The 22,158-nt window shown below is 39.4% G+C and overlaps 1 protein-coding gene across 1 annotated transcript in view; it reads right to left on the bottom strand.

Moving 5' to 3' along the window:
- Positions 1-21,933, bottom strand: part of cbl (Cbl proto-oncogene, E3 ubiquitin protein ligase) — a 40,887-nt gene extending 18,954 nt beyond the window's left edge. The window contains exons 1-2 of the mRNA XM_015036705.1: positions 21,056-21,933; positions 14,735-14,982 (exon numbers count right to left, since the gene is read on the bottom strand). Of these exons, the coding sequence (XP_014892191.1) occupies positions 14,735-14,982; positions 21,056-21,202 (395 nt within the window). The 5' untranslated portion in view covers positions 21,203-21,933. The remainder of the gene's footprint in view (positions 1-14,734; positions 14,983-21,055) is intronic.
- Between the last annotated feature and the right edge of the window lie 225 nt (positions 21,934-22,158).

Here is a 22,158-nt window from a genome sequence, read left to right as displayed (position 1 = left end):
TGCCATCCATTTTAATAACATGTTTCTTTTTACTTTGTGAGGCAAACTCAACATCTTTTCTTCAGAAGGTCACAAGAACTGATTGTGGGTTGTTTTGTAGTCTGGCGGGGGATTTTCAGAGTTCCCAGTAGGAAATGGAACAAGAGCATCCCATTAAATTGGAACGCCACACTCAACCCTCAGTTGTGTGTCCAATATGGCTGCAGCAGATTTATGGAAGTTGTGAAAGCTGCCAGTATAAACTAGTTATTAGCGCTTCTGGGGGTTTGCGTCTCTTAAAATTTGTGGTGTCAAGTTTCTAGGAGAGAAGAGTTTTATAAGATTGTGGCAGATTAACTTTTTTCATTTTGATGCAACCTACAAACGGTGCAATATAAGAGAAAGGTTTTTTGGGTAGGACTCTATGAGCATGGAACGTTTTAATTTGGGAGTATTTTCTTATTCTTTGCCAAAATCCAGATTTGTCAGATTATGAGGAAATATTTTATGCACACCACACCCCTCTTTAAATCTTACCACAATCTGTTTAGTTTCAGGCTGTGTCTGGGTCATTACACAACTTTTACATTTTTCTGACAAAAGCCATTCTATTAATCTGGAATTACGCTGTGAAATGTGAAGTTCCCCTTCATCTTACAAACTGAAGTCTGAACACTGGTACTTGGAATTGCTCATAATCCCCTCCGCCCAGTTAAAGATGGATATAAAAAACATATGTCCAAAACATGAATCACCATCACACTTCACTGTGTTTCTGCACATTCCTATTGGAGTGGTAGATAAAGGGTCCAAACTTTGACTCAGACCAGAACACATTTTCCCACAAGTGCTTTTGGTTGGCTTTAAATATATTTATGAAGGGCTTGAATGATTTTCTGCTTGTTTTTCTGTCTCACATCCCTATAACAGAGACATATAAAAAACAGGAGTGCACCGATTGCAGTTTTCTGGCCGGTTGCCGATTATCGATCTTTTAAAAAGCCTAACATACCGATTCCGACTGATACCAATTTTTTTGCATGAAATGTCGTTAAATACAGCAAGAAATAGGGCTGTGTGATTCTATGGTATTTATCCATATTTTTTTTTCTCAGAAAGTATAAATTTTTCATCATTGAGTATCGTTACATTAAATCCTACTTTGAGTTTTATGTCAAATCCACATGAAGTTAATGACAGCTATCACACGTGACATTTTCTTACCCAGCTGCACATGTACATTAAAAACAACATGCAATGAAACAACCAGTTACAATTAATTAATTAAGTGAAATAGATAAATTACATTATTTAATATAAGTGAATAAGACAAAAAAGGTTCGTTTTCTGCATAACCAAATACACAAAGCCACACAAGTAACATTTCAACAAAGCAAATGCATAACAAATGTATAACAAAAACAACATTCATTACACCAGTATTACACCATCAGTTATATTAATTCAATCCAACTCTAAGGAACAGTCACAAAATGTCACCAAAATTACTCGGTCTCTCTAAAATCTTGTATTGCACAACAAGTATTTGCCAGAAGTTTCTGTGGCCCATTTAATGTGGTTGTGGACTTCCCTTACCACCATTTGTTCCTTCCGTTTATTTATTTATTTTTTTAAATCAAATTTGAAACATCTTCTTCTTTGTTATGCATTTGTTGCACCAAATTTTCTTGACTTGATGTCTGTCTTTGAACTGTGCACTATAGTTTTTCTTGTATCTATCCCCTCACTGATACCTTTTGCCAATTCAGTCCTTGTGATGCAATGAAAGTTTTTGCAGGACTTCTACTTAACATAAGTTTTAATATAGTGGTGTGTTCTGAATGCAGTTACACAGTTATGCAATCATATTACCCAAGTTTTGTTTTTTTATTAGTATTATTGTTATTTCTCAGCCTGGGTTAGGGTAAAGATTATAACCTGTAACGCTAAGCTTTACAGGTTATAGGTCAAATTAAATATGAAAAGTTCTGAAAAGGAAGTGAACTATTTACATAGCACCCCTTACAGGTCAAAACCAAGCAATTTAACAGGGTATATAGACTTTTTGTACCCACTGAATGTGGCATCTACACATACCACAAACACTCATACAAGTGACTAGATGACAGAAAATCCAGCGAGATTAAGGGTTACAATATTCAAGCAACAAATAAAAACATAAAATTGAAGGCTTAGTTTCTATTTGGAGTTCCTCCTCGTTAAAAGTGTCCCACAGTAGGGCTCCCTTTGACATACGAATTAGCTCACAGGATGAATTAGAAATTGAGGCTGCAGCGTCTTTCAGTTCTGACTCAGTTTCAACAGGGCTGGTCAACAAGCACAGAGAAGAGGAAGTGACTGATGGGCTGGAGCGGAAAATAAAGATGACACAACAAGGAAGCTGAGAAGAGAGCAAACTAGAAGCAAGAGGGAACTGTCAAAAACAAAAAGGAGAATAAGAAGCACGAGTCCATGCTGACAATGACTTTAGTATAGCACTCTGTGCTGAAAAAGTGAAGATTAAAAGAGCAGCACGGAGACTGAGCTGGCAGGCTGAATTGACATGCACGAGACAGTCGGTGCTGAAAACGCTGCAACGCTGCAGCTGCCCCGCACCACAGCACACACCCAGCAAGGGAAGGGGAGGGGAGTAAAGAATGAACGAGGAAGGACAGAAAACAAAAATGCATTAAAACGATTATTGCAAGATTAAACCCTGGGGGGGGGGAACAAAAATACTGTGCTTGTCAGAGAAGCGTATAAAACTAATGAAAAGCCTCTCATTAGTAAATGATTTTCAAAACAGTTAACACTTGTGGAGTTCACTGTCCAACACTTTGAAGTGCTCCTTCCACTTAGACTCTACAGAACTGGCTTTAAGCTGGATGCAGCCACAGTAGCTGCCTTTGAAGTGAGCACTGCACTCGTCGGTAAAGCCCAGAGACAAATTAGCCGATCAGCTACTCAGAAATACTAGGATGAACTTGTGATGCTTCCGGCAAGAGCTTCTTTACCTCAGAGTTTAGTCATAAAAGGCGAGTGTGTCTTCGGCAGTGTAACCTCAGCAGGACAGGAGGTCACCCTCCATTTCTTCTGCTCCCTGGATGGGTCAGTCCTGCTCAGCCTTAAAGCCATCATCTCATCCATTCCACCTCTGCGTGCTTTTATCTATTCTACAACAACCTCGCGCTGTGATCTGCTTTCTCTTTAAACCAAAAACCTTGTCCCTCCTTTCAGTTTGTTCATTCATCTCACCTCTGTAACAGATGTTATATCTATTATGTTTAAGTGTGTTTGTCCACTCACAGCCTCCTTGATTTTGAAACATTCATGCAGGCTACCAACAATTAGGAACCCTCCATTTGATATCATTTCTTATTCATCAGATTCTCCCATGGTCGATGCACACAGTCTGGACTGGAATCTAAGTATAGTTTATTAGCTTCCCACATACGTACTTGTACTCCTTCAACTCTGTTTTTTGCATTACTTCAGCATATTTTATGTAACAAATACAAAGTAGTACTAAGTGGATGGTAACAGTTGTTTCAAAATTACAAATAACACTGCCATGCATTCGTCTTCAGGTCACTGTGTAAAAACTGAACTGTTCACAGCAATTAAGTCCTTTTGGATGCATCTCAATCTAGACAGAGGTTTCACTTTGCCCATTGTTCTTTTAATAACAGCCTAATGCCAAGACCATTGGATGGAGAACAATTTAATTTATGTTGAAGCCTTGCCACAGAACCTCAATCGGATCTGGGTATGGACTCTCCCTGGGACCTTTGTAAGACATCAGTATGATTTAATCTACATCGTCTCATCATTATCGTGGCTGAGTAATTCTCATTTGATGCCAAACTCTCAATCTCAAGTTAAATAATTTCACTGAACTCCAGTCCAGAATTGCACAGCATTCTGGGGGATGTAGGCAGAGGAAAGACTTGAGTTGTAGATATGCATTACTGAACTGAACGACACCTCTTAGCCGCTATAGCTAGTGCCGTGCACCTGGAGGCGCTAGTACTGTGCATTGAGTCATGTCAATAAAGTTCCAATGTGTGATAAGCAGGAATCTGCCACAAAAATGGTCCATTATAGAATAAATGACCTACTTCTCACTTTCTCCATATATTTTTTTCAAATTAAAATTTTTTTCTGGCCTGGGAAAGGTGATACCCTTGGACTTTGTTCTGTCTTGGTTGGTTTGCAGTTGTAACATCTTCTATTCCGAACCGTACTCTGCAAGACGACTGAACCCTGAGATGTTGTGTTTTTGCCCATTTTATCCATAACTTCCTCCCCAACTTGGCTGCTGTGTTTGTTGGTCTTCATGATGCCGTTTGCTCGCCAAAGTTCTCTCTGAGGCTTTCACAGAACCGCCAAATTATACTTAAAAAGAGAACTCACAAATAAGGCGAGGTCTGAAGGCAGTTTGTTGACAAGGACTTTATTTTGGGGTATCAGAACAAACGGAATTAAATACCACCACTTGCCACTATTTTTAGATTTTGTTTCTTTTGGTAAAACATTTAGAACAGCATGTATGACCGCCCTTCCTAAATCGTTATGTACTACCCTAAAAAAATCCCATGAGGTTTGTGGTTGTAAAGTGACAAAATGCAAAAAGGTTCAAAGGATATGATGCTTTTGCAAGGCAAAGTAACTGAAAGATAAGAGCGGCTTAGCGGACCATCAAATAAACATTAACCCTTAAATGCCGTTTTGAACAGACAATTGTTAAAGCCACCTCGATGATCCCACTGGAGTGTACATACTATTCCTTCCTTTTTCTTTTTTTAAAATTCATATTAGTTTTCAGTGTTTCTACACAACACAGCCAACACTTAGATGTTCCCTGAGTGATACACACGGCAGGAACTGTTATTAAAAATTCAGTGAAGTTACCATACAAACAGAAGCACAGGAAGCTTCAAAAGGAAGTAGAGCCACAGAACTGTTCAGTCAAAAAAACAGGACAAAAAAAGGCTTACTGCTCATTTACAAGTTTTGTGTGTGTGTGTGTGTGTGTGTGTGTACGATTAGATGACAAAAATTGAGCCATTTCGGCTTGCAATCCCAAAAAAGGCCACATAATTTGACAGACATGGATTTCCATCCCATGTGACGAAAGGAAACAGCAGCCTAGTATCAAGTATGCAGTCTGTTCCAGCTGTCTCCAACGACAGATCTCCACAGTCCATAAGATCACTTTGAATATTTTAACAGAATGTTAACAAGAAATGAAGAACTGGCTTGAAAAGGAATGGAGTGACGGGTTTTAAGCCTGCACACCTGTTAGAGTTATTACATAATCACCTAATCTGACTTCATCTGAAGCTGAAATCTAAATTTCCAGAGACGACTGCCTCCTGTTGAGCACATGCCAACAAAAGACAATTTACATTTAGGACTCCTTTTCACTCCAAGCACTTTAATAGCTTTAGCCAAATGAAAGAAAATACCATAGAGAGTTGCTGATTTTGCAGTAAACAATATCAAATCGATTTCAATGCAAAGAATCCATTAATCAAAGCAAACTGCAAAACTTGTATGAGTATGAGATAACATCTAATGATAATAAAAGTTAGGTTTTACATAGGACAGACTTACATCTGTTAAGGCCCGTCTCAGCCCTCTCTGTCCTTGCACTTCTCCATCCCACAATAGCAGTTCTGTGCTGTGTGTACACTGGGCCGCAGCCAGCACTTCAGCAGCCAACCACTACAACGGTGACTGCTATTTAAGCTCCTGTGCCAGCAGTGACGATGCAAACTGAGTGGGCAACCACCACACAGAGGAGTTTGGTGACCTACTCTAGCCCGCCATGTGTGTTTAGAGTACGTTTCTCTCTCACTTGAACCTTTCACCACGTACGCAGAAGAAAAAAAAAAAAAAAAAAAAAAAAAAGCCAAACCTTTTTTGAACACCATGTTTTTGTCCTCCTTCCCCCTCATGCTATATGGTAACCTCTGACCTTGCAGCTGGCTTCTCCCTTCCTGTTTCCTGCTGGTTGTGATAAAGAAGCGCAGCTAGCCAGCCAGTGCTGTAGTGCGCCAACACAGCACAGCACAACGCAGCACAGGTCAGGCTTGCAGATTCAGAGCCTGCATGGACTGGTAGCAGGAATATTATTAAGCAGAAGCATTATTGGCTTTATCTGCTCAACGCTAGTTAACGCAGAAATCCAGACCAAACAAGGAGAAATGCATCTCGTCTTTTGAGGAAGCCTGTGTCAAATTTAGTTCACAGCACGTACACACAGAGTCGACGAGGTTTTAAAAAGATTGGGGGTTGTTTTTTTAGATCTTGTTGGTCACTGCAAGATAAAGAGGAGAAACTTTAAGTGATCTTTACAGGACTCATTTTAGCTTTCACTTTGGTGAGTCAATCATGAGCACCAGAAGGAATCACAGTTTTTTCACACATACTATGATGGTGACGGTACAATAAAAACAGACTGAGATTTCTCAATGCCAACATTAAATCAATAATTCAGCAAAATCATGACTGCAGTTTTCCCCAAATAACCATGAAGCCCTCTGATAAACATCATGACTCCTGACGTTTGTGCCCAACAACCTAACTGGACACCAAGTGCTGAACTGTTGCACAAATTATGGGATTCAGTTACATGTAAGATGATCTGGTGGTTTAAATTTTTGCATGTGTGGTTGTAGCCAGGTGCATATCTTCACAGGAAACATAAAACACACAGCTCTCCAACACCACACTTTGGTGTCGCAACAAAAAATTCTGACAAAGGGGAAAAAAATCTCAATCGTCTCCATTTTCATTTTATTTTACATCCCATGGTGCCAAACTTTTGTAATTTCTTTGGAAAGCAGTCTTGATGGAAGTGTCCTAAGCTGCAGGGAGCATTTAACAGAAGACTTACTGAAAAAAGAAAAAAAAAAAAAACTATTTCAAACAAACTTTTTAGATTTTACTACAATAGTTTGCTACAAAGTAACTTATTCTTGTTTAAGTTCAATCTAAAGAAAAAAAAACTAACAAGGTTAAAGTCTAAAATAAAGGTGACTCCTGAAGTAATGGATTAATTGAGTTAGAAATTTATTTGTTTCTTTTCTTCTTTTTTTCTTAAGCCTGGTACTTTTCTCATTCACATGCTCACATTCTTTATTTTTCACCACATACTAAAGACTATGTGGTCATGGTCAGGTGGTACAACTAGAAAAATAAGCAACAAAAACCTCTGAAAGACTTTCCAAAGTATATATAATAAGACCTTATTGGAGACAGGCAGCGTGTAAGAAAAAAAAAGAAACAAAAGCATTTTAACACTTTTGTGGAGTTTTCTGTATGTAAAGCTTTGCAGTACTACATTAAACTTGATAAATGTAGTTGTGGCACAATCACAACCTTTAATGCATCTTATGTGGCATTACTTTGTGGAAGTAAAGGTGCACCGACACTAATTTTTAACATCATTCTCAAAAATGGGGCCTGCTGAAGAAAAGCATTCCCACAGCATGATGCTGTCACCACCATGTGTCACTGTGGCAATTGCATTTATAGTACCACTAATCATTGGGTTTTTCCTCACGCAGCATTTTGCATGTCACTGGCAGAGCTGCCGTGTCTGCCAACCACATACAATCCCAATTAATCACGCAGCGTAGAGCAATGTTGCAATTCTCATTTGCCGCCTTCTCAGAACCATAAATTACAGGATTAACGTGAGAACTTCTCACAAAATATTAATTTTACATCCAACAGTTATTTTTAGCTTTATCCTCCAACTTCCTAGACCGTGTCTGAGCTCACTTATCTCGGCGTGCATAAACGGCGAGCGCTCGTCGTACAAAGCGGAGATGATAGTGAGCTGCCTCATCCTAATCACCATAATCTAATAGTGTGAGGATGACATGTGTTGGCTGCTCAAGATGCTGCTGCGACATAAATAACCAAGATGCTCAGCTGTGTGTGTGCTTAAACATATCTGCACACGAAGCCTCAAACCTTGAGAATGAAAACTGAGCTGAAGGTGAAATATCGTCAGCTACTTAAGTGTGAACAGTTTCTTCCGTTCCACATATTGGTAGCAATCTGCCAGTTAGACCGACCACTAAAAGATTTCATCCTCAGCTCACAGCTCTTTGACTAAAAGGACAAAACAAAGCGCATCTGTTGGCAATGCAAAACAAACAAACCAGAAAAAAAAGAAATGAGCCCACAGAAATATCCAAATCAAAAGAAAGCAGCAAATAGACCACCGAGGTGTGAAACCACTGGCCTTTGTATATGGGAAAACTTGACTGACTGAAGTTAAGCTGAGGCAAAATTTAAATGAAATTTGTTTGATTTGAACTGAACTAAGCAAACAAGATACGCCCTCTCCACTCCCCAACCCCCTCCAGGTTACCAATGATTAAAAGTTTTAATTATTGCCATTTTCCTCTGACTAAAACTTAAAGTTTACTGAGTAATTTGACAAATATTTTATGCGTTTCAGTTCCACTGGAAACAATAAACTATGTTTAACTTCAAATGCACTTTGAAACCGTGAATCTGAGTGGCTAAAAAAAAAAGAAAAAAAAAAAGAAAGAAACCAAAAGCTAAATTTATGCCAACAGCTGCTGAAAAATGCACGGATGGATGCTATTTATGCAAATGTTGACGTTCAATCGATTTTATCAGTACTGCAATGCACTGATGCATTTCCCAATGAATCCATCCAATACTACAGACGCAAAGACAACGTCGCAGCGGAGGGGATACGATGGCTTCTCCTGATAGTCAAAGTGCGGGCCGGTGCGTTCTGAAGCAGACCTTTGTTACGTGCGGGCGTCAAACACATTTACAGAAATAGGAAGTCATAATTTTGTACACAGATCCTTCCCTGAACCAAAACAGGAATACCAGAAGCATAACATTTGAGAATTTGCAAAACATAAAGAGGAATACGCTTTTTTTTTTAGCAAAGAATAAAGCGATGTTAATATAGACCGGAAATCTTTCGGAGATTAAATTTTTGAGCTACGCACAGTGAAGTTTAAAACCAAGATAAAAAAAAATTGAAGACAACTGTAAACGCAGCAGGAGCCGCATGTAAATGTATAGCCTCGTTAGATTAAAAACTACCAAGCACTAAGCCACAGGAAGATCGAGTCTCATGCAAATCATGCACAACACCCATGTGTCACATGAACATATGAAAACATGACCTTTCCTAAAAACAGAACTTGAAATAAGCGTTCCAGAAATGCTGACGCATTAAAGTTTTCATTTACTGCAAAGCACAAATTTGGTTTCGTTAGAAAAGTGCATTTGTTTATGAAATGGGAGAAAAACAAGAAAAGCAATGCAGACAAATCTAATATGATTATTAATGTTTTGTGCCAAACTTCTTAGGAGATTTTCCATGGAGCTGCTACTGAAGCTCAGAAAACAACCAACAGTAGCTAAGATAAGAATGAAGAATTGTGTCCAAATTATTGCTGAATGCTCGACAATTATTCCAGCTGCAGGAAAAGCTGAATGACTAAAAGCTTGAGGAAGCTGGTCCTGTTGTTGACCATTGTAATAATATCGCATAGGTATGCGTGGAATGCACTTTTCTATTGTGTCAAGATCTAATGGAAATGGTGTCAGAAAGAGAAGGCAGTGCTATTAGAAGAAAGCCTAAAAGAAAAAATGGTGTTAGCTGTGGGAGCGGGATTTCAGAGGTTGAAGTCGAATTCGTCCCAAAGTCAGATTCTTCAAGTGTTTCCAAAAATCCCAAGTAAAATCGAATTCAAATAAAATATTCATGGGAACTTGGGATTTTAAAATTGGGAAGCAGAGGCGTCACTGAACAGGAATCGGTACCTGCAGAGAAAAGCCTGTTCAATGCATCTCTACTTAGCAGGTGTGGAGTATAAAGTAAAACCTCTTTTTCTGTGGCTCTTATTTTGTTTTAATGCTGAACAAACAAAGTTACAGTTCTGAAATCTGCAATAAATACTACTCTGATTTTAATAAACGCACTAAATGAATTTTATTGAATTTGTTGTTGATTGAAAAATGGCACTTTGATTAAAATAAAAGCACTTTTTGAGCTTCACTTTGGTAGATCTGCTGTTAGGAATTCATTAAAAATTAAAGTGGGGGGGGGGAAACATCCATTAGCAAATGTATAATTTTCCTTCACCTCTATCGCTTTCTACAGTCTGTCCCTCTGTTCAGCTGCATCACCCTGCAGCTCATAACCTCACCACTTCCTGCAACCAGCTGGATCCATCAGCGTTCGTCAGGATGCGATGGTGGCGCAGCTCAGGAGAACGAGCAAACAGGCTGGAGAAGTCCTACTTCCTCAGCCTTTGATCATCTTAACCCCCAACCTTTTCTTACCATCAAACATTTAAACACCTTCTATGCTGATTAGGTTGAGATAAAGTTCCTTCTACTTTGCTCTCATAAGATGAATAAAAGAAACATTGTTTTAACTTGAAGGCTTATCTAATCTCTGCGAGTTTTCCTCTGACAGAGGACCGAAATGTCTGGGCTGTGCTGCGTAAGGCTACTGGAGGAAGTAAGTGAAGTAACAAAGGAGGAAGTGCTGACTGCGTTATGTCGACTCCCACTGAATATGGTATGCTAGTGTTAATAATTAAGTCTTACTCACAGCAGACACTCTTTTGTGCTCACTTTCATGCACTATGAACAACAGCGAGCCCTTTTCCTCGAGCAGTCACTTCAGAAAGTGAAACTGTGAAAATTTCAAATATTTATTTATTTTCATTTTGCATATGACTGCATGCAAATAATAAAAATTTCACAATTTGTGTTGCAGAAAATTGGAATATAGTAAAAAGGTGAAATATTGGAAACTTTTATTGTCACACTTTAGTTACCCAATTAAGTTATAAAGACCTAGAGAGATTTCCTGAAGCTAAAAATGGTCACTCACTCTAGGTCAGCCGGCTACACAAACATGCAGAAGACCGTCATCGACGCCTCCACACGGAGGGGAAACCAAAGAAAAGTATTTGCTAAAGACACTGGTTGGTCACAGAATGCATATAAAACAGAGGACTGAAGAAGGGTGGCAGGAAGAGGTGCACCAGGCAGGAATAGCTGCAGCTTTGAGAGGTTTGTCAAGCAGAATCCATTCAAGAACTTGGTGGATCTTCATAAGAAACGAACTGAGGCAGGAGTCGCTACGCACCGACAACTCCTACACACGGGCTACAGACGTCGTATTCCTTTTGCTAAGCCACTCGTGAGCCAGACTGGACTGTTGCTCACTCAAGGTCACGAAGTCTGGAGGCACAGTGGTGAGGCACAGTTACTGGAAGTCCAGTGTGAAGTTTTCAGTCAACGATGACCATGTCCAGACGCTGTAGTCCTCAATCTGGTGGTCCCGAGTTCGATTCCTGGTCTCTGGCCATTTGCTCCATGTGTTCCCCTTCCCTTCTCTGTCCTCCCCATTTCCTGTCCATTTATTATACAACAAAGGCCACTACAGCCTAAAAAATCCCTTAAAAAACAAACAAAAAAAGAAAAATCAATGAGTCGGGGGTGGCAGGTCCTCTGTTGATGTTGGTCCAACATTTATGTTTATGGAAATGCTGACTTTGTTTTCCAGATGGACTTTGCACCTACCCACACTCCCAAAGGTACCATAAGCTAGTTCAGTGAACAAAGTGTTACTGTGCTTGACAGACCAGAAAACTCACCTGGCCTGAACTATACAAGATATTATTTCCCCTTTACTTGTGGTGGCTCAGACCTTCTTGGGAAACAAGCTTGCACAATAACACACTCACTCGTATCTTGAAATGCTACAACTAAGGAACAGGCAAATTTTTTCACTCAGCATTAAATTTAGACATGGGAAAAACAAAGCACACCCTCCGTCAAGTTTTGGGTAGATGATAACAAGGATCTTTTTTCGTTTTTGGTTTTCCCTGATGACGGTGCTGTTCACTATGTCCAGACAGCTTTGCTTTTACTCCATCTGTCAAAGGTCGAAGTTCCAGAAGTCTTATTCAGATGAAACTTTGCTTATCCAAGTCAACCTCTGCTTTTATCTGAGCACTGAATCCAAATGAGTTAAATATTTCTCTGACATCAAGAACTTCAACACTTAACCTACTATTTACTAAAGCTACAGTAGTGGCTCTTGAAGCTTTTTGCAATTGGTTGGAGAAGTGTACAGTCTGACGTCGCAGTGAATTGGCCAAGATGTCAACTCCAGGAAGAGTTTGTGACTGCAGTCAACTAGCCTTTCGTTTATATATATATTAACAACCTGATGAACACCAGATTATTCCCTTGTTTAAATATGTAAAAAGAATCAAGACTGTGTATCCAAAGCTCTGTGAGGACTTAGTTAATTCTGTTAATAATCATCAAAAAAGTCTTTCAAACTTCCTCTTAAGCTGACTGGGGGAAAAAAAGAAATAAATACCAGTGGTAATTCTGCAGAAATAATCGTTCCAGTTGGACTTCTGAGTCTAAGCCATGTGTAAGCCCTGCTGCAGCCTAAACACACACACACTAGTTTCTCCCCGGCATCCAACATAACTTAAGTGGGCTGATGCCCATTGGTTAGTGTCACAGCCACTGCCTTCTTAATTCAAACAATAGTCACCTTTGTGTGCAATGCTTGGTGAGTGGGTATACGAGCACATTTCCTCTGCTTTTCAGCAGTAATTTCTTTCTGCTCAGTCTCTCATTGCAGTGGAGTGAGAATGGAAATTAATTTCACACTGACGAGTACTTAAAATGGTAGCAAGCAACTTTATCTGTGTTCAAAACAGAAGGGCTTAAAATTGAAACTTCCTCTTCTCTTTGGTTGCCTTTGTGGGGTTTTGTCTGCAAGATTATGGTCATGGCAGCTGAGAAAATAACCAGTTCACTGAGGAACTGTGAAACAAGATGAGGATGTATCTCTTAGCAAATGACGGATAAAACTGTTACCTACATTTATAAATACACGAAACAGAATATTCAGTCATAGAACAAAATGCCACATCTATTCAGACAAATTATGCTACGTTTAACAATATTAACGCAATTTCAGACCGTTCATTCCCCCTCGTTGCCTGTCTAGACAAAAAGTAAAAGAGGATTTCGCTACGTCTAACTGGTCGAAACAACTTCAGCTTTTTCACCTACAGATTAAAAGTACTTTTGCAAATCTGACAACCGGTTCAACCAAAGATAAAGTCATCGCTCTCCAAAAGTTCAGAAATTAATTTAAAAAGCACCACATTAAAACATGATTAGTTTATCAACAATTATGCTACATGAATTGGCAGACCAAAGACTCCTATAATGTTGCCAACTTTTTTCTTGTAAATTGATTTTATCATAGAATAATTTTTAATTCATAATAAATGATTATCCTCTCCAGTACAAATATGATCAGAAACAGAAAGCAATTTATCTTAGCCACTCTATAAAATGAAGATGACAAAAGAATCGAAGTGAACGTCAGATATTTAAAATAAATAAATAAAAATACTTGTCTAAATATGCAGATATCTACATCCAGAGCAACTAAGCCTCTGAGAAATATGGCTCTACAAAGCCTAGAGTTATTTTACTGCAATGACAATGAGTCCCAAAAGCTCACAAACCTGAACATGTCCCGCGATCACAAAGTCTGCAAAGCATCCAGGATTATTAGGGAAACAATTAGTTGCCATATTTATTGCAACAATGCCAGTTAAATGACACCAGATACCCCAAAAACTTTCTGTGAATTTTAGCTTCACTGTCGATAAATTCTCATCAAGTGTCAGAGTGCATTTCTGAACATCCACAGATTGTCAATATATTGTTTGAAGTATGGCTATAATTGAGCTTCTATTAAAATCTTTCAGCAAATATTGCAAGAATTGTAACTTCCAACCATTTCTACGTCAATGTGATATTGTAGACCTAGTGCACCGACAGTAACATTTTTCTTTAATTATTTATACACCTCTTCACCGGGATGGAGGTTCCTGTATATTTGCATACGAAGAAAATCTTCTCTGAGGTCTACATTTATTGTTCTGACTGGCACCAAAAGACTTTTTTTTGCTTAATAATAATCATAATTGCGTCACCTTGTTCTGTTTTTTGGAACCGATACACCCAAAAATCCTCATCAATAAAGTTCCAACAAGTTTTCTAAGCTTTTACAGCATTTATTCTGTGACACTGCATCTCAAAGTATGAAGTTGATCAAAACTACATTTTAAAATTTATGGAAATTACACTAAAAATGTGCAGCACACACATAAAATTCATCAGCGTTGAATTTCATTCTTCTTACTTTGAACTACTTCTGCTGTCTGTGGTTCAGTCTACATATTTCAACATTCAGCCTTTTTTTTTTTAAAGAATAACTTCTTTTTAGTGCGAGAAGCGAGCTTTTGTTTCAAGCTGCTAAGAATATCAAAGAGCTAACAACTGTAGCAGCTAAAGAACGTGGCGAATAGATGGCAACGATAGAGAGGCTCAAAAACAAAGTGACAGCAGGCAGCTGTAGAATGAGCACCCTTCTAACCACACACCCTAGCATTCTCAAACCACAACATCTCTTCTCTTGTTTTGATACGTCTTGAACTACAACTACCTTAAGGGGGTGGGGGTTTGGCTGCCATTGTTCTCAAAATGATTCTGAATGAAGCACAAACTCCATCGCACATCCAATTTACTCATTTCAGATGGGCTAATTAACAGAACGTACTGGCACGGCAGCATAAAGTAAAGACACAAACAGGAAGGCAGACTTCTGGAGCGTTTCACAGACCTGGGCTGCGAATTCTCCTCGTACATGCGCTCCTTGCCTTCCTTGAACAAGCTGATGGTCTGCTTGGTCTTCTTGGTCAGGTTCTCCATGAAGACCCGGAAGTACTCGTTGTCTCCCAGAGTCTCCATCTTGCCCTCGTAGCGAGACAGGATGGTGCGCAGGTGCTGGTACGTGTCTGGCAGCAGGTCGAGGATGTAAGGGGGGCTGTTCTTCAGAGCCAGTTTGGGGTTTTGGCACAGCCGCACCACCTGCAGAAACGGGAGGATGTGAGGGGGAGAACAGAGACACGGTTAGGAGATAAGAAACCAGCTTTACGTGAAAGAAAAAGCACAAAAAAGAAAGGTTAGCGAAAAAGGATGCGAGGAGAAAAATGTGGAAGGACAGATTAGACGACTGTCTCCATGTATTTTTAGGCTGTACATCAAAATTGCAGTTTATAAATGATTAAAAACCCATTTTTAATAGTATGGCTCTTTGAGGGATTAAACCACTCAAGATGTTTCCAGGGAGGCCAAATAGGAGCCAGGCAGAACAGAACATGGCAACAAAGACTGAGAGAACGGTCCCTAAAAGCCCAGGCCTTTTAGAAATCAGCAACCTATGCATTATGTAATACACTGAACATTCAAGCCCTCACTGTATGGCATCATTAATTATTTTACAAGCGCTGCACTTCCTTCATAAAAATGTACCAGCCCAAGACAAAGGCTGAGTGCATCCATGAACAGCGTCCTGCCAAAGCGTTCAACAGCCCCGTTGACAGACGGCCGCAAGGAGACTGGCGTCCAGCCACACCTTCCAGCGGGACGACGATCCTGCTGGAACACGGTTTACGTCAAACCGTATTAGAGAAGCCCAATCAAACCCAAACCCAACTGAGAGTCTGAGACAAAACTTGAAAACTGATGTTAAGAGACGCGCTCTGATCATTGAGCTTGAGTTGACTGCAAACAAGAATAGATTAAAAAAAAAAGACAGTCTCTATGTAGCTGGCAGAGATTAGTTACAATCACGTACCATTTTCTTTCATTTCACAATTATAAACTACTTTACACATACAATTTCAATGAAATGCATTGACATTTGTGATTCGTAATGTAAAAAAGTTTAGTTACATAAATACAAACTATTGTAGGCCGTCTTTTCTCCCCAAACGCATCCACAATCCTGTTGTTTTTCCACCACTTTGTTCTAATCAAGAATGCTTGAAGTTTTTATACGCCGATCGTGCCTCTGCAGTCTTTGTGCGAGACCCTCTCCCCTCCCATGTGTGTCCTCCTGAATGTTTGGAGAGGCTATTCATGTGTTTATACTTCCACATTTCAATCTGAGGATCCTCTGCCACTTCTGCCTTCAAAAAATAATAAATAAATTACACAAAACACCCATTCTCCTTGCTTCATATTTGAACGTGATTATCATGCAAATCTGAAGAGCTCAACTGCAGGATGATGTGCTGGAAATATGTGCTTCATGGCTACTACTACCCCCCTCCCCAGCAAAAACTAAAAACGAACAAAAATAAACTCCTGGTAGATTGCTTTCATAAATTATTTATTTGAAGTTCAAAATATCTGTAGTCACAACCAGATGGACTCAAGTTCACTGAAACACGCCTGATCTTCAGTAATGTTCAACCTTTCATCGCCGATCTCACTATAACTGAGTCACTTCGTTAACCATAACAAAAAAAAAAAAAAAAAAACTAGAACGATACTGGCGTAAAGCCTGGAACACTCTGTCATGAAGCCCGGTAACAACACGACTGCAGCCAACGCGCACACAACCCCGTTTGTTTAGCTTGCATGCAAAGAAATAAGTTTTCATTCATAGATCTGAGCCCGAATCAGAGCAGCCATCAGTAGCAACCAAACTATCATGTCACCAACAAGGCATGGCTCTTTTTTTTTTTTTTTTGGAAATAAGGCCAGATGATTGTGTGCGGATCATGTAGGAGGGCAGGAAAGAAATACGGCAGGTACACGTCTTGAAAATGGCTGTTATGAATCTCCTTGCCTTTTATGAGAGTCAACAGTTTTCCAGTAGGGAGGAGGGGAAAAAAAAAATTAAAATCAAACCTCAGACAATGTTGAGTGATTTATAAGTTTGGTAAAGATTTGATTTTGGCTCAATTATTTGTACTTAAAGTATTAAGTAGTTAGTTTCAAAACCGCTAACATTTTTCTGTCAAGCCACACCCCCAGTTTAACGTCTCAATAACAAGATGTGAGAGAAAGTGTCAGTAGAGCAATTTTCTTCAGCTGTATGACACATTAATAACCCACCAGAGCAATTAAAAAAAAAACAAGCAACGCAGTATAATTTATAACACACTGCCCATTAAGTGTTACTTTAGAGAAAAGTCTTTTAAAAAATGCTATTTATCGTTTTTATAATTATCGTGCCGTATCTATATTGTTCTATTTTTTTCTAAACCACTCATGACTTCACAGTACAAGCCACAAATAAAACTGACAGAGATAAAGTTTGCACTTGAGCTCGAAGAACCTTGAATCAATTTATAGCTGACCGACTGAACCGACAGCCCTCTGACGAGCAACCGGAACAGCTTCAGTCGTGCCATGAGGAAACCAGATGATTAACCGTCTCCAGAAGTAAACAGGAAAATATTACATAATCAAATAATCATTAGTTCCAGCAGAGTTTCCTAACTTAGCATGTCCTTCATTTGAAGGCATTTTTAATCTTGAAACCGAGAAAAGCAAGACAGATGCTTATTATGTGCTTATGGGAGAAAGTCTGACGTAGGAAGTCGTGTTGCAGTCGTGAACTTTAACTTGAGAACGAGAAATGTATCCACCACACAACTGCAGAGTATTAATCAGAAGACACCGTCGGCTAGGCGTTGCAACAAAGAAAACCGACAACATTTAACAGGAATAATAAATACATGATTTGCATTATGGGATACGTTTCTCTCCCTCTAGATTTAGAACCTTTAGACATTTTAACTTTAAACTTTTAGTACAAATATGTTTCAGTCTGATCCAGGATTCAACACGATCAACAATATTCTTTTTTTTCATCTTTTCTTTATGTCAGACACTTGTTACATCTAACCAGAGATAAGGTTTACACCGCTATCATCATCAACACCTGCCAGACTTGCACTGAGCACTCAGTCAAACACGCGATATTGCATGCCTGCACGTTTGATGCCGCAACATCTGGGGGCCCTTATATGTCAGCTTTTATTAAAGCTCCTGTCTTTAAGTGAAAGCTTGACTGCCTCTCAGCAAAATGCACTCCACTTCTACACCACTTTCCTCTGTTTAACCCCTTCAAAGACAGCTTCACACCTGGCGCTGACATGGTAGGTTCACAATAAGTGAAGGTAGCCTGTAGGAAGTAGCAGGCTTCTTTGAGAAACGAGAGCTAAAACAGAAAAGATAAAATTGTTTCCCCTAACTTTGTGTTTTTCTTGTCTAATATAGACATGTGGCTGTTGTTTTTTTTTCTGCTAAGCAAGTGCATTCATTATTTGCTTAAGTTAATATTGCAGGCATAAAATATAAGACCGGCAACAACCTTATAATACTTGTTGTGGCAAATAAAGAAATCAAGTAAATTTGGTGATTAACTTTTTAGGCATACGCTGCTGATTTGTTGAAAAATTAAAATGAACCTGCATTCCAGACTGATTCTCTGTAAAACATATTTACTAAGTATGACTGGACACTGTGTCCTATGAGCAAACTAATAAATCTTCTTGTACAGCTGGTAGAGCGACCTTTACAATGTTCAATTTAGAATAATGATTACCTGGCCTAAAATACATCACCGTGTATGTAAATGTTTAAAACTCAATTTAAATTTTATTTTGCAAGGTTACAAAAATTATATTTTAACTATGGCACAAAGCAGAACAAATGGTGAATACCACATTTGCACAAAGCATAAAAAATACACAAAATATTTTTTTTACAGAAGTGCATTGGATTATTTTTAGTTAGACTGATGGACAAAAAAAATTGTTAATTTTTGGCTAATAGGGAAATAAAGATTTATTTTTTAAAAATTACACAATCCAAGGAAAATATTAAATTAAATAAGGAAATTAATTTATTTTTTGCCAATCTAATTAAGTGTGCAAATATAATTTTTACATCTTTCTATTTCAAAGTTATCAAAATTATTTTTCTTCAGTAAAAGAATCAGATGAATTTAAAAATATGGAGGTTTATGCACAGAAATTTGATTTAAAAAGATCTGAATAGATCAAGAACAGCTAATGTGCACCACCGTCCAGAGCCAGCTAACATCACCAAGGTTTAAAAACCTGTCATCGTTTCAAAACGTGTAAAACTTTCCGTCCGTTCCTAAAATTCAGAGTGCTTTTATTGAAACGTTAGCGTCACAAAATCACCAACCGCAACATTGTGAGAACTAAAGCAATGCCATTCATGGATGTATTACCTTCCTTTAATACATTACCAACTTCTGCATAGTAGATAATATTTGACAAGCAAATTGTAGCATTTTAGCTAACAATACTATAAAAGCTGCAGTTAAACAGTGTTGGCTACTGTTTGCCAACATGGTGTGAATAGTCTGTTAGCTAATAAGTCACTAATATAATCACACTTACCTTTACAATAATATATGACATTCATTATCAACAGCAGCTCGCCAACACTGCCATGTTTCCTGGTGTTTATATTTTCCACTTTAAAGTATTGCTCTGTCTTGGATTATCTAATACAAATCTAAGTTTCAAATTTAATATTTCTTTGCATCAAAATAACAGATACTTGCAACGAAATGCATATTATGAATATATTAATGCTATTATCGTAGACCTTTAAATGGGATCACTTGTATTTAGACAACATTCTTCTATCCATCGTCGATGCTTATCCTGAGGCTATGCCACCCTGGGCACATCGCCAGTCCATCAGAATCCTTATTAAAGTAGGTAGCTGTAGTTTTAAGACTACGATGTACAAATGGCATGCAATGTTAGCAAGTAACTGCAGGCTGTACTAATGACTAATTAATGCCAAAAAGGTGTCACATTTAACACAATAGGTATTTAAAAACTGCATTTGAACGTAGCAGGGGTTAATTGTTCGTTCCGCCCAAGTCTTTGTATGAAAAACAAAGACAAGATAAAAGATAAAATTATGGACACTGGGATATCCAATATATTATCTTAGCATCAACAAGTTAGCAAGAAGTTGGTTGCTTTTGGGTTTTAAATAAAAGCAATTAAATTATGTTACAAAACTCAGTTTAAAAACTGAGATACAATAAATTGCTGCTAGTGAAAAACGTGAAGTCACTGCTGTAACAGTTTTGATAAAATGTAACGCAGAGAAACTTTTAAAGGGAAGCTCCAACATATTTCCTAAGCTATTGATGCATGCTGATGCATGTTAATATACATAACCATACTTCAGCTGCTTTTTAAACAACCTGTGGGAGCATGAAGAGTTTAGTTCCTGTAGTAATTTCAAAATGTTGCATGTCGTTTTCATCTCGCTAGTGCTGCCCATAAACAGTTGGTAGAAGTTTGAAATATGTTTACTTGCACGGCGCTAACTAATAAAAGTCGCTGGAATAAAATTAAGCGGAAAACTCTGGTTGGGTAGTAGCCTCTTAACTTCACAGCTAACAGCCGAGGTATCAAAAAGGAAGAAGAAGAAACTCAAAAAAGCTGCTTGAATCTCACAGGAAACTGGGGGTCGAACTGCTTCTGACTATTTTCCGAGAAGCAAGTTGTGAGATGAGTCTTCCTCGTAAAAGAAAGAGCTCAAATGTTCTAGTTACAAAAGACACATTTCATGTTTCCTTACGATTTATTGCACTTTTTCGACGACTGACAGGCAGCTGGTTGAATGTGCAGGAGTTTTCAAAAGGGAAGTAACACAGACTTGTAAATGCTACACTATCCGGGTTTCTGAAGGATAGGTTTTAAACGGATCCCGTAACCATTTAAAAAAAAAAAAAAAAAGTTTAATAATATGAGGACTGTGGAACAGATGACGGCGCTACCAGTTAGCTCAGACTTTTGACTGATGTTGGGAGCAGGTCTGTTTTACCATGTCCGGAGGCCAGTATCAAACTCAGGTTGTTTTACTGGCCTCTCTGTTTTAATGTTTGTTAGCGAAACAATAAACACATACGAGTTTAGATGGTAAAATTAGCTGAAGTGAGATACTATAAACACTGTCCCCTCAGCTGACTAGCTAACCTAACATTAGCTGCAAAGATTAGCTGGCTAGTTAGCTACAGTTAGCCAAGAGTCCTTTTGGTCATCAAACGTGTAAACAAAGCTCGTTGATGTTTGTGTTTGCTAACCTTGTCCATCAGCTTCCAGCATTTCTCCACAGTTTTCTTGTCGACGGCCCCGGGCTGGTGATGGGAGTGGAGGTGGTGATGGTGTGGCTGGAAGGCATCCTTCATCATTCCGATAATCCCCCCACCTTTCTTCAGGTTCCCTGCCATGTTCCGACTCGGTTAGGGACAGAGGGGCAGGGCGGCCAAGGGTCACGAAGACCAAACCGCCGCCTGTAGTTAGCTCTACCGGGCGATGGTGAACCCGTTACCCCCCTGCGAGGACAGCGCCCGAGGGGCGAATCCGAGCCAGGGTGCGACGGTGGGGTTAAACGGAAGGGTGGGAGGGTACTATCCGCTGAAGGACCCCATCATTAGGAATAAAACCAGTTAACAGGAGAAATGTCCAGACTGCGGAGGAAATGTGTACAACGGCCCCCTTAAACCCTGCTGTTGCAGCTAGCAGCCCCGCTCTCCTATCCCTTTCTGCAGGGACCAACGCAGGCTAATTAGCAGAACCGCCTCTGCTCGCCATCGGCTGGAGGACAATAGCACCCTTTCTGTGACCAGACGCCTTGAGGACTTAAGTGTGTCCTCTCTTCTTGACAAGCCCCGCTGTCGTTCCCCTTTTTCTCAGAACAGCAGCTCTTTTCGCCCGTGCCGCGTCTTGACGGGAAGTTCAGCGGCGGTGTGACAGTGTCAGCGCTCCCCTGCGGGCGGTGAGGGTGACGACATACGCCTCACACCGAGCACAAAGAGGAAGTCGCACTTCGAGCTGTGATGGCTCCGTGGTCATAAATGGGAACAGGGGTGAATAAATAATTGTGCGAATTAAACATTGCCCAGTGTATTCAGCTTCCCCCAGTGACGTGTATGCGCAGCCCCTCTTTTTTTCCCCCTGTATGTACCTCTTCCGTGCAACCTTTATTTCCACGCCTTCTCTGTGCGCGTTCGCGATCAATGGACGCTGCCGGGCGCGCGCCTCCGACTGCACAGTGCATTCATGAAATGCTGTAGATTTGTTGAATGCAGCTCTGAATCCCTCAAAGAACCAGGGCGTAAGCTGTTGGTGCAATGGAGAAAAAAGATCACAAACACATTTTCAGGAAAATAATTTTGTGGCGTTA

The sequence above is a fragment of the Poecilia latipinna genome, unplaced genomic scaffold (genome assembly GCF_001443285.1).
Source record: "Poecilia latipinna isolate Pla-1442-1.1 unplaced genomic scaffold, P_latipinna-1.0 Scaffold376, whole genome shotgun sequence".
Taxonomy (NCBI): domain Eukaryota; kingdom Metazoa; phylum Chordata; class Actinopteri; order Cyprinodontiformes; family Poeciliidae; genus Poecilia; species Poecilia latipinna.
This window is presented reverse-complemented; position numbering and strand designations above follow the sequence as displayed.